Source organism: Diadema setosum, chromosome 16 (assembly GCF_964275005.1).
Source record: "Diadema setosum chromosome 16, eeDiaSeto1, whole genome shotgun sequence".
In the NCBI taxonomy this organism is placed as follows: domain Eukaryota; kingdom Metazoa; phylum Echinodermata; class Echinoidea; order Diadematoida; family Diadematidae; genus Diadema; species Diadema setosum.
Window position 1 is genome coordinate 23,941,373 of NC_092700.1, and position 12,647 is coordinate 23,954,019.

General features: G+C 37.3%; 1 protein-coding gene across 1 annotated transcript; it reads right to left on the reverse strand.

Moving 5' to 3' along the window:
• Positions 1–891: 891 nt before the first annotated feature.
• LOC140240111 (uncharacterized) lies at positions 892–12,008 on the reverse strand. The gene is made up of 5 exons (XM_072319920.1): positions 11,875–12,008; positions 10,806–10,869; positions 4,042–4,140; positions 3,171–3,347; positions 892–2,611 (listed from the first exon to the last, which is right to left on the reverse strand). The coding sequence occupies exons 1-5, from the start codon at positions 12,006–12,008 to the stop codon at positions 1,346–1,348; spliced, it is 1,740 nt and encodes a 579-aa protein (XP_072176021.1). The 3' UTR covers positions 892–1,345.
• Positions 12,009–12,647: the final 639 nt, after the last annotated feature.

The window sequence follows — 12,647 nt, forward strand, 5'->3', positions numbered from 1 at the left end:
ATGGTTGCATATTAAGGATTATATGACTTTGCCTCCCTTAATTCTGTACCTATTTTAATTCAATCATGATATCTCCTGTTTGCAAATTTATCGGTTGCTGAAATTATCTTCATACCATCCGTAACCATCACAGTTGAGAGGATTTTAAATCAACACCATTACAAGCAGTGCTCTGAGATAAGGAGTTTTATAGAACTGGTTGCCAATACCATATGTCAACCAAATCGCTGCTGTAAATCTAAGCTGCTTCTGAAATTTGATGCAACAGTCATCAGTTTAGCAACGACAGTAATTTGTATTTATCACAAGGAAAAAAGCTTGGGATAGGATAGGACTGCACTCTTGATATATTATGTAGTTGCTTGCCTGCACATTACAAGTTTTCTATTTAATTACGCCTGTGAGGAAATTTTGTTTTGTGATGTTCTAAGTAGATGTGACTATTGCCGTGGAACCAATTACGTGACGAAACTTTGTTTTGTGATGTTCTAAGTAGAAGTGACAATTGCCGTTGAACCTCTACTAGACTTTGTTCGCTAAACATAAACGTACTGCTACCTTAACAACTCTGAAATATACAGAGAAGATTACTGCTCCCCCACGCCATAACACGAACACCATCCATTTCCAAAGAAAAGTGAGTAGATGTGTAAATGAGTGGATCGAAACTGCTAGAGCCATCATAGAAGATGAGGAATAGATCTCCCGAATTATGCCTGTTAGCCCCTTTGCAGCTAATGAAAGATGAAACTCCTAAATGTATGTATCGAGAACTGCTACGTTGCCATCCTTGCTTGATCATTATTCAGTAAGACTATGTCGGTTTTAAAATACGGGACAATCTCCCACATTCTACCAAGAAATGCTCTTCTTTGCGTACGTTGAAAAGAAAGCAGAAGAATCATGGTGGTACACATGCCTTCCATTGTCCTCGAGCCATAATGTTATCGATGCATAGGTCCTTTATTCTTTTGACTTGGTTTAGCTTAAGGTCTCACTTTAGTATCATGACATCTGGGGATGCCTTGGCAGGTCAGTAGTATTTGACTGTTTGAATTTATAAAGGAAACATTATGACATGTAGATTGGATATGAATCAATTATTATCCCAGGATGGGGTTCCATGCCCGATTTTCAGGCACTGCCCGGGAAGCCTACTCGCACCGGTGAACACCCCGCCCCCTCCCAAGCAAGCACCTTAAGAAATGTTCAGCAGCACTTGAACAAATGAAATCTCTACCGTCATGGCAGTAGCAATCACTGAATATACAGTAATAATATGATCTTGGTTGAAAGCTACCATTTACTCAGCTCATTAAAAAAAGCATGCTGTGAGCGTCTATGGCTACTTAATTTCTGCAATGTCGGAGGTCACGGCAGCGATCTTAATGTAGAGGGTATCGTCAATGATAAACCCTTGGTTGGGATCTTCTATCACCTGTATCTTGGCAAACAGAGGACATCCGGCCCCGATGTTTCTCTCAGAAGTGGGTCTCTTGAACGAAGAGCTCGTCGGGTCGGGACGAAAAGCTTCCACTATGCTCTTCATGGAAGGTTCTCGCTGGTTCACCAATTGGAAAATTATCTTTTCCTTGAAGGGCCACGGTAGCACGGCGTCGTAGGGTCCCCTCATGATTGTGAGAAACAGAGAGATGTGGGTGCCTTTGCCAACGCCGTCTCCCATCAGGAATACTCGACCGCAAAGCTTGTAACCATATTGGCTGGTGAAGAAGGGTGAGGAGTAAATGGACTTCACATTGGTTGTCATCGCCGATCTCTTCCTTTGGCGGTAATTATCAATCTTCCACAAGAAAACGCCGGTGTGGGAACATTCGAGATTCTCCAACCTTGCCTCCAGCTTCCGAACGGCTTCAGAAAGTGACGAAAGGTCACGACTGAAGCGCTGACTTTCCTTTCGAAGATCCTCTGTGATCTTCCGATCTTGCATCTCGCTGGGCAGCTTGACGTCGCTAAGCCTTGTGTTCAGCGTCGAGACCTCTCTATGAAGCGTTGCCATTACACCTTCGAGAACGACTGTCTTCTCCTGCAGAACAGCGAAGGCGCGCGGAATATTTTTCAGATCTTCCAAACGTCTTCTGTTATTTTCTATCTCCTCCTGAGTTTTCGCAATAGCTTTCTGGATCTGCGCTGCTAACTCTTCATAGCTTATCGTCCTAATTCCATTTTTCCTTACGTGTGAAGAAACTCTTAGCTGTGGATCAGCCACAGCTGGCAAAATCTCTTGCGGTGATAAATTTTCAGCACCCACATAATCACGTCCTCTTGGCGGCTCCCTGGGTGGACGACCGTCCACTTCTGTGGAACCGCACAGGCTTGTAATCTTGTTACTATCAACAGCGGATGACGTCGAGATGGAGTCGGGTTCATCAGTAATCTTCCGTTGATTGGAAGAGGTCGATTGATCGTTATTGCATGACGTATTAGTGAAAGTATCCTGTGTCTGCGCCGACGCTCCATATTCGTCATGGGTAAGCGAAGTAGGAATGTTCGGATCCAAATGACTGTAAACCTGAATCAGCCTCTCGAGGTACTGACGAACCTTGGGGATGTCACTCCTTAGGACAAGTCCACAAGTCCATTCCCAACTTTCCTATATTTTTTTAAATCAAAAAGAAAGAGTAGCATTACACGAAAATATAAATTAGATTTAAATGCCGATATTTCTTCTATGATGCGTCCTGCCTGTGTCTCTAGCAACTCCAATGAACAGACTTAATCATTAACATTTTTTTTTTTAAATTTTCAGTTGCTGCGATCACATCTACCTAATCAATGGCAAAATGTCTGATGACCTCAGACGCAGTGCTTCTCTTCATTGTTTTAAATTGTCCATCAGTCGAATTACAATCCAGCCTACTGATTCACTTTAATATCATAGCAACATTTATAACCGAAACTTTTCCTACTGCAGGCCTTTACATTCCTTACTTTTATTGATTCAAACTACAACTCTTCAGATAACAATATTTTAACATGATTACTTGTTCCCAGTTACTTTATTCTGTCACTATATTTTTCTTCTCTTAACTTGTAGCTATGTCCCTACATAATTATTCATGGATATTGACTTATTTCCACTTACTTAATATCAAGCATAGGTAGCATTTATACATGGGAACGTTCAATACAATAAGAGAACAGAATTCTACCCTCATGCTCAGATGGAGAATCTCAGCGTCAGAGAGGCGCGCCTTCATCAGGAGGATCATTGGACACCAGTCGTCAGTTCGGTGTAACTCCAGTGCTCTGTTTTTCGGTAGCCACTTCCCGCAGCCCAGCACTTTACACTGAACACGCGGTACATTTCCACATACACTTTCATGGTCCTGTGTTTTCCCCCATAAATCAATGCACAACACACATACACAGCCACGTACAAACACACCGGAGTGTATAAAGATCAAAAAGAAAATACAAAGTATATCAATCACTTTGGAAATGTAGTTCATGCTTACGACATGTGTGACATATACAGTCATGTACATCCATTTCAAACGAATGGATATATATTTTCACTGTCCTTTTATATGTTTGTTCATTGCTCCATTTCGTAGGCCTTCGTTTGGGGATTTATCGATTGTCTTTTTGTCTGATTAAATTCCAAGCAGTAGTTTTTTATTAACTCTCTAGAAATGTGTTTCAGTTTTCTTGAAGTTCAGAAGATAAATTTTCATTTCATTTTAAGTACTTTCTATAAAAGAAATAATGAATAGCATTGCAAAGTAAAAAAAAAACACATTTTGTACAATCAAGCAAAAAGACACATTTGGATAGTACAAGATAAGATGTACAATGAAATAAATACAAACACATAGCGGACATAAATATCGAACAACAAATATGAAGATAAATGCACGTATCCATGATTTTAATAAAGGCCCTATACCAATCCCGTGATGGTTAAATCTCAAGCAAGCGAACACATTTTTGAATATACAATTTTAACTGTAGTGAATTATTTCTGGCACCAGGAATGGAACATAAAAGTGTAGAAATATGTCTCTGTATTATGAATTTTACCTGTTTATACTCAGAAACCGATCCTTTCCATGAACAATTCTTGCATCTGACATTTTTTACTTTTTGGAGACGCCTCTGTGCAACTTGGTCGGGTACAATCTAGAGAGGAAGGTGTAATAAAAGGAAATACTAATGAAAGAACAATTCGATTTCAAAACCATCCCTTAGCTGAAAGAAAAGTTTGAAAAATCAAATATAAGACGAATGCTCTGTAAAGATTCAATGAGAGAAGAGCAAATGGGTAAACGAACGTTTTTCATTAAAAAAAAAACGAATTTCACGAAGTGGCACATACGATTCTTGCACACTACAAGGTATTTCATTTCAATCAATAAGCCATTTTGAGTATTATAATTGTCGTCAACTCAAAGTCACAATACTAGCCAATGTTGAGTTCGGCAGCATGGCATAACATGGAGCTGAAATCATACATTGGCTATATACAGTACATCTGCGTAACAATTAAGGTTCCAGTTGAATTCAGACAAATTGTTTTATGGTTCTAGTCAAAGAAAATGACGACTGCCCTCATGCAGCCGGTAAAAGACAACTGGAAATTGACGATTTTAATCTGTAGTAATGTCATGTTGTTGGCAGATTGTTGGCAGATTCGTATAGAGATTGGAAGTATAGCATTTGTGCTTAAAGTCAATTGAAAGTCTGTTAGACGCGTTAATCATGGCTGTGGATAGTGGCAGAACTGAGTATTCAAGGGATTAATAATGATAAGAATAGATGATGATGACAATAATGATGGATAAATCTACATCTTGATATGACGTACGAAAATTAACGAACGCGGTTTACACATTCCTACCTTGATGCTAAAAGATACTTAGGAGTCGAATCAGTTTTCATCCCCTCCCCCGTGAAATGACTGCAAAGGGACCCTGTTCCACATAGATGACGTGCATCAGTCATAATCACAGAATGATCATTTTAAAGTCACGATGTAAGGTTATCGTATGCTGACTTTGGTACAGAAAATACCGAACACATGGTTCGCATACAATGACAGAGTATAGTCGTATTTATCAAATTGAACAAAAAATAATGAGTTGTAGATATTAGAAAGTATCACAGATGGAAGTCAAATGACGCGATGGCACCATAATCTCTTAACTAACATTTTATATTCTGGTGAATTTATGAACATACATACGTGTGTATACGATTATTCTATTACCTCGATACTATAGTTAGGACATTTTAGAAAATCTCTGGACCATCTGTGAAAAAAATTGCTTACCAATAGCTTTCTGCACCAGTGTGTTCATAAAGGTGCCTACTAACACCTCTCAATCAGTTCCAACCCAAATCCTTGTGGAAAATTTTGGGGAGCCAATCAAAGTTGGGCACCCGGCAGTGCCCGGAGGGGAGTGGAGCAAAAATGGAAATATACATATATATTTCCCAATATAAGCGTGTGAGATGTCTAAACTCGGGGTTTCTGGAGGTGCTGAATCGATTCCAACCATTAGTTTTGAGTAAAAACTACTATCTGACCGTAAAATAGGCCACGCCTCCTTTTTGCCCCCGCCGAAATACATAAACTATACGTATCCCTTTGGGTTTATATAGTTGGTTTTTGGGTTGCACTAAAAACCTTTGTGTGCGATGGAAAGTAGTCGTTCCCATTTCTCTTATATCCATTACACCAAATATAATCATATTACTGCTGTACATACTTATTGTATGTTTGATTCTCAATGAGTTCGAACCAACATCCTTGTGGAAAAATACTGGGGAGCTAGTTAAAACGTGACAGGATTATATTTGGTGTAAAGGATATAAGAGAAATGGGAACGACTACTTCCCATCGCACACAAAATAATTGTTTTCAGTGCACCCTACAAACCCACTAGATAAACCCAATGAGATACGTATAAGGGTGAGAATTTTGAACGATGTACAATTGCCAATTTTCGCACCTTATGACATTCTTTCCCTTAGAACACGCCAGGATGATCCAAGAAACCAGATTTTTTCATGTCATCTCAAAGATTGGTAAATTTCCTTTCAGGAAATATATGGTTTGGTTGACTTTTGCCTGATATTTTTCATTTTACAAGGTCTTAAAACGTAAAAATACGGTAAAAACACTATTTTCACAATAATTTTTGTTTTCCAAACTAATGATGTGCATTTTTTATCGTACGTGGCATCTAATATCTGACCATGTTCTGGATCTGACACATCATGGGTATGTACCACAAAATTATAAGAACTTTATGATCACGTATAAAATTACAGAGAACAATTGAAATATCAAAGTCCTAAACAGACGAACTTCCGCGATGCTTTTATTTCTATCGCTGCTGCAAATTTTGCTTTGTTGTCCCAACAGTAATGTCTACGAAAATTTGGTGTTCCACCTAATGAACATATCCTGCAAAAATTGTACGTCTGCTGTCTGTACATGGGACGTAATATTCTTTTATGCAAAATTATACTAATTTTTCGTCACGGACGTGCTTCCGCTATTTTCTAATAAAGATCGTAGCCCATTAAACGTTATTGGCGATATTGTTCTGAGTCGTAATCAACTAAGATCTAGCCACACGATAATATGTTTGTTTTGAGTTTCTGTCCATCCTTTGTCAAATAGGAACCAAAATTATATTTTGAGACGAACATCCGAGAAAAAAAGAACGTCCGTGATGATTAAAACGTTTTCGAGTGGGACACCATCTTGCTTTGATGGCGAAAGTGCATTTTACCTTTGGCTCTCTAGACGAGGAACTGCATGTCATTTTTGGAGCGAACTGAGGTTCGTCCGCAGTTTTTGGACCATGCAATTCACCGAAAACCAAGCAAATAATTAATATTTTCTCTGAAAATTCACCTCCTGATCCCCCTCTGAGCAATACATATGTTGTAAGGATGTCAAATTTCTTATAATTTGCATTGACAATACCTTTTCAAATTTTTGAAAGAGTTAGGAAGACTAGGTACTCTCTGCCGATTAGTTATCCGTCCTGAAAAATGACCCTAGTAGTAGAACGAATGTCCGTGACAATTCCAGCGAACGTCCGTGACGTATGCAATCCCTCCGATAGGGATAACTTGTCCCGAAAGTGTCCTGTATTCTTTAAAATTTTTGGCTCCAATAGCGACAAATATAGTTTTACAAAGTAAACAATGAGTTTAGAGCAGTAGTCTCAGAAGTTTTAAGGCGTTATGTGATCATGATAAACAAACAGTTGAAAATGTACTCACAATTTTACGCTTGTTTTCCCTCTAATTATACAAAAACAGCTAAACACTGAAAACAAAGTTATAGGAAAATGGAGTTTTGCGTAATCTGTCATTTCTGTGCATTTAAATTTCTTTCTAGTGAGGTTCTGGAGACAATTTGTACTGTTACATGTTCTGAAAGTTTCGTTCACGGACGTTCTGTCCGAGAAAGGAAATTTCTGATAATTATAAATATATCACAGCACATAAAGTTAATGTTAGTTGAAAATATTAACAAATCACCTAGCCGCTCATACCCAAAAGTGAATAACGTGCAGAACTCAATTTACCTGTAATAACAAACGGAAAACGTTTTGGTCACGGATGTTCGTTGATAGAATAAGTCAGTGGATTACATAGTAGGAGAAAGAGGATCAGTGCCACTTTTTAGTGACAGGTGCTCCAAGTGTTTATCTTTTGAGTATGGTAGCTGCCGTCTCAAACAGAACACATCCAGTTTTGGTCTCCATAACGGACGTTCGCTGTAATTGTCATGATATTAAATGGCTTAATTCATTCTTATTTTTCTCTTCATGACGATTTTTCTCTCATTCCCTCAATAGCCTGAACATGCTGCGACCAAACAGAAAACAAAAATAAAGCAAAACAAACCAAAACACAAATCCGAAAAGTGCTACGCAATCACATTCAGGATAATGACGGAAGAAGTCTGTAATGGGCATGTGTTGAATAAGAAACGGAAAAGTTTCAAAAGGACGTGGAAGCAGTTGAATGAAAATGACTGAGAAACAGAGAAGGGATCGAGCTCCAACACACAGAGAAAAGAATTGCCAGCGCACTCCCGTTATACCAAATTCCTCTGGAGAAGTTTTTGTTTGTTTGTTTATGTTGTTTATTCATCGAAATGCCGTCACAAGCGAACAAAAATAATGCAGTATAAAATTATTGTCTGATGAAAACACACAAATCCTCCGCTTATCATCACATAGTGTTGTTTCATACTCATCAATGAAAAGCAATGTTCATTTATGATTCTTTCCAAGATTTTTTTTTTCATTTTACATTTAAGAGACAGAGAGATCGTCAATTTGTTTGTGCTTTTGTGCTTACTTTGAAAACACATGTTCAAAAAAGTAATGATTAAAAATAGGTTTAAGGTTGCACTTTGATACGTTCGCTCTTCCAAAGATTCGTTACTCCGATGTCCAAAGGTTTGTTATTCCGAAAATGAAAAAAATTTTGTAGTTAATTCAGGAGGTTTCATTAAAAATGTTCTAATTCCGAAAGTTTGTTAGTCCCAAAAATAAATATCAAGGATCATTATAGGTCCGTTCTTCTAAAAGTGGAATGGGTCTGATATTCATTCAGGTGAAAACGGTTATTATGAGGTTTTTTTTAAATTTGGAGGATTTTAGTTGTTAACTTGTTTCTCCACATTTGGATAAGCAAACATGATTTTTCAAGTTCCAATTGATAAACCTTGCGATTAACCTTCGGAGATTCCTATCACTTACCGAATAAAAAAGCTTCATAATTATACGAACTCTATCAATTTTCGTATTGACAAACTGTATGAATAACGAGCCTCCGAAATGACGCGGTACAAAATGTTTGTTATAACAAACCATATTGTATAATATCGAAGTCACAAACATCCATCCAAGTTATATGGACTTATTGTGTCTTGTTATGATGAGACTTCGCAGTATCGAACCTATTATCATTTCTGACTAATATAATAACACAAATTCTCGTCGGTAACAGTGTGTATCACAAGAAACAAACAAAGAGGGATTTCTTCCTAACGTATTCGTTTGCCCTCCCCAGCTAAACTTCGTATTTCTATAACGGAGCACATTTCTGTTATTTTTCTATGTTAATTCTTTGTCACAATTTTAGCTGTGACCATGTTCGTTATAAGCAAATTTTGCATTGTAGACTTTAGATAACAAAGTTAGGACCTGAATCTTTACTTCATGATAACGAAATTTTGATAGATACATTCGTTCTCAAGGATGGACTACGTCACTGAGATTACACGTACGTTTGTATGTTCGTTTACGAGAGATGGAAAAATTATTTTCTTTGATTCCTCGGTATAAGCAGATAAACAAGCTTATATGATTGAGAATTGGTAATATCTATTCAGGATTTTGCAGAGGAGTTTGTTCTTGACATGAAATTGCTGTTTGTTGTGAGTAGAATGCGTTTCCAACTCAGGAGAGCTGCATTGTTCAATATCTTGTTTGTTCCGAACGTCCGTGAGCTACATGCGAACCTCCGTGATGGAAACTATGCTATGTTTGTTGGGTTATAGAGACTGCCTAGATCAGATACATCTTAAAAAGGTATGTTATTTTTTGGGAGTGAGGATTAAAGTATGAGATACTGAAATAAGAGGTCAAAATATTGAGTTTCTTTAAAATGCGCGTAAAGTGGAGAAAGTGTTTTGCGGAAGAGCAATATTTCAACAGAAATGACGAATTTAGTTAAATCATCAGTTGTCTACCATTACGTACAGGTTAAGAGTACAAGCTTGATATTCTGCAAGCACGTACACATGTCCCTTAAGATATTTCGTTAGGATTTTGAACTGAATCAGACCTTTGCAAACTACGTTAAATGATATTCAAATGTATGTGCAGTACTATTCCTGACGGACGTTCGCTGCTCTGGACATGGTAAACTTCAGCGGTGAATAAAAACTTGTTCCTCTGGGAAAATCCTAGTATAATTGGGTTCCTATTAAAGCTTGAGTTATACTCTTTCAGGTAAGATGAATGATTTGGAGAATTTCCTACTTTTTAAATTTTGCCTTGTTTTGGCTCAATTGTACATCGTTCAAAATTCTGACCCATAAAAGTACCAATATTTACGTGTTTCGGCATGGGCAAAAAGGAGGCGTGGCCTATTTTACGGTCAGATAGTAGTTTTTACTCAAAACTAATGGTTGGAATCAATTAAGAATCCCCAGAAACCCCTAGTTAGACATCTCACACGCTTATATTGGAAAATATATATATATATCAATTTTTCCATTTTTGCCCCACCCCCCTCCGGATGCCCAAATTTGATTGGCTCCCCAGAATTTTCCACAAGGATTTGAGTTGGAACTATTAGAGGTGTGTTAGTAGACACCTTTATGAAAACACTGGTGAAAAAAGCTATTGGTAAGCAATTTTTTCAAAGATTTTCCAGAGATTTTCGAAAATGCCCTAACTAACTAACAAATTTTAGAATAGACAAACAAGGGGCAAAAAGCTCTGCGAAATCATCGCAGCATATGCATACACTGAAAGAAAAGAGAGACATTACAATAAGAATGGAATTCAAAATTAGCAGGTGGCTGGACACAACCATTTTTCGCTGGAAAGGTATCAATCATCACACATGTTTTTATGCAAAAAAAAAAAGCGCTATAATGCTAAAATCACGGCAGTGTTTTGCATGCAATTTTACCTACATCAACGCATTTTTTTTTCTCTTAATTAATCCAAATATACAGCCTGCCGCTACGCAATATACTAGTACTTGATGAACAAACATCATGAACTATGCAGTCATACCTCTGTGAAGTGGAATTTAGCACTGCACACTGGGCAGCGCACCTTTGTCAAGTCTGGTAAATCCCTAAAAAACAACAACAACGACAAAGAAGACTTTCGTTAAAAGTTAATAAAGACGTAGAAAATGTTGAGATATGAACATGAACATACACCTCTTGCCTTTATCACATTTGAATGATGAATTTCACATTTTCGATGACACTTTGATCTACCTTTATCCTCAACCCAGCCAATTAATAATAAACATTTTCATTTACACATTTACACCATATCAATCGAAATACAAGTTTCAAATAGCCTATTTACATGGATCTTTATTTCTGAAGTGAAAAAATAATCAACAACATGAGAGTGCAAAACATTTTTTCTTAATTCTGTATCGATACAGAGGCAAATATGATTTCAAAGAGAGAATATTAATTTGTTCATTTTCAGTCCGACACATTGAATATGGTCCCTTGATGACGGAAATTGGTAACCCGAGAGGTTAGATGCAGAGTGGGTTACCGCGCTGGTTAGGTGTAAACAGCGCCATCACCGTTGCCATCATTGTTTCTCTACCACGCAAACACTAAATATAATGGAGGTCATTATTTCTTATTTGACTTTTTAACATCATAAATGTGTTTTTGATGATATTTGCCCCTACATCATATGGAAAATTGCACATCCAAGGGTTATAAAGCCTCTCAAAGAGACACTTTTGAAAATGATGCCCTATGGAGTTTTTTCAAAAATAAATCATGCAGTTTTGATTAGTGTTTCATAAGATGAATACATAGACGCAGGTATAAGTTATCCTTGATTAAGGGGGTGTCATCATCACCTTATTGCCTACAAAGCCCTGTAAAACACTTTTATTTATCAAACAGATTAACCTGATGTATTTTGAGCTGTTTCAGTGGTAGCCCAATTTGCCTTGTTAAAGATTAGAATGGGGAGAGATTTGCACAAGTCTTTTACATGGATCATAATACAGCTATTTCGGCATTTCGTATCATTAGCAATGATACATAGCCAGATTCGCTGAAATTGTGGCGTCTCTAATTTATCATCAAATCATTCTTACCTTGTGAGGTAAACTGCCCAGCAAGCTTTGCAAGCTGGATGCTGGCAAGGTCCAGAATAAGGTTCTCTTTGAGGCTGAAGACATTGCACGCATTCAACCTCCTTGATGGAAGTTTTTTTACGGCCCGATTCCATAGATTGAAAATCGAAAACCCAATCAGCGATTAATGTCTGTAATATCGAGAAACAATGAAATGGAGAAAGCGTGAAAGAATATTGACCATTACAATAATGGAATGGTATAAGAGTAATCACCGATATAATGATATCACTAACAATAATGATGACCACAGTACTGATGGTAAATAAAATATATCAACGACAAATTTTGGCAAAATGAATCGTATATATATATAATGTATCTCCCCCCCCCCCGAAAAAAATGAAATAAAAAATAAATAAAAGCGAAAACAGAAGATAAAAAAACACTCCCTATTATATACTGTTATATTTGGCATGACATGTTGTTACAGTATTCTATATGTGGGGGAGAAAATGAGTCAAAGTAATGAAATAACGTCAAAACCTTATTACATTACAGGTTTTATTCCCAAATAAATAGCCCATGAGTAAGGATTGGTGCACTTTTTTTTGCATTTGTGTGTATGCGACAGGACGCTGGCGAGCGCTCAGTAAGCACCAAATAGCAAGGCAGCGTCTTTGGCGAGCACTCTCGCGATCTAAATTAATAAAACATCAAATAACAAGAACCTATTTTTAGGCGTTATAAAAAAATAAATGTTTTTCATTCGTGCGATGGACAAAATATTTCTT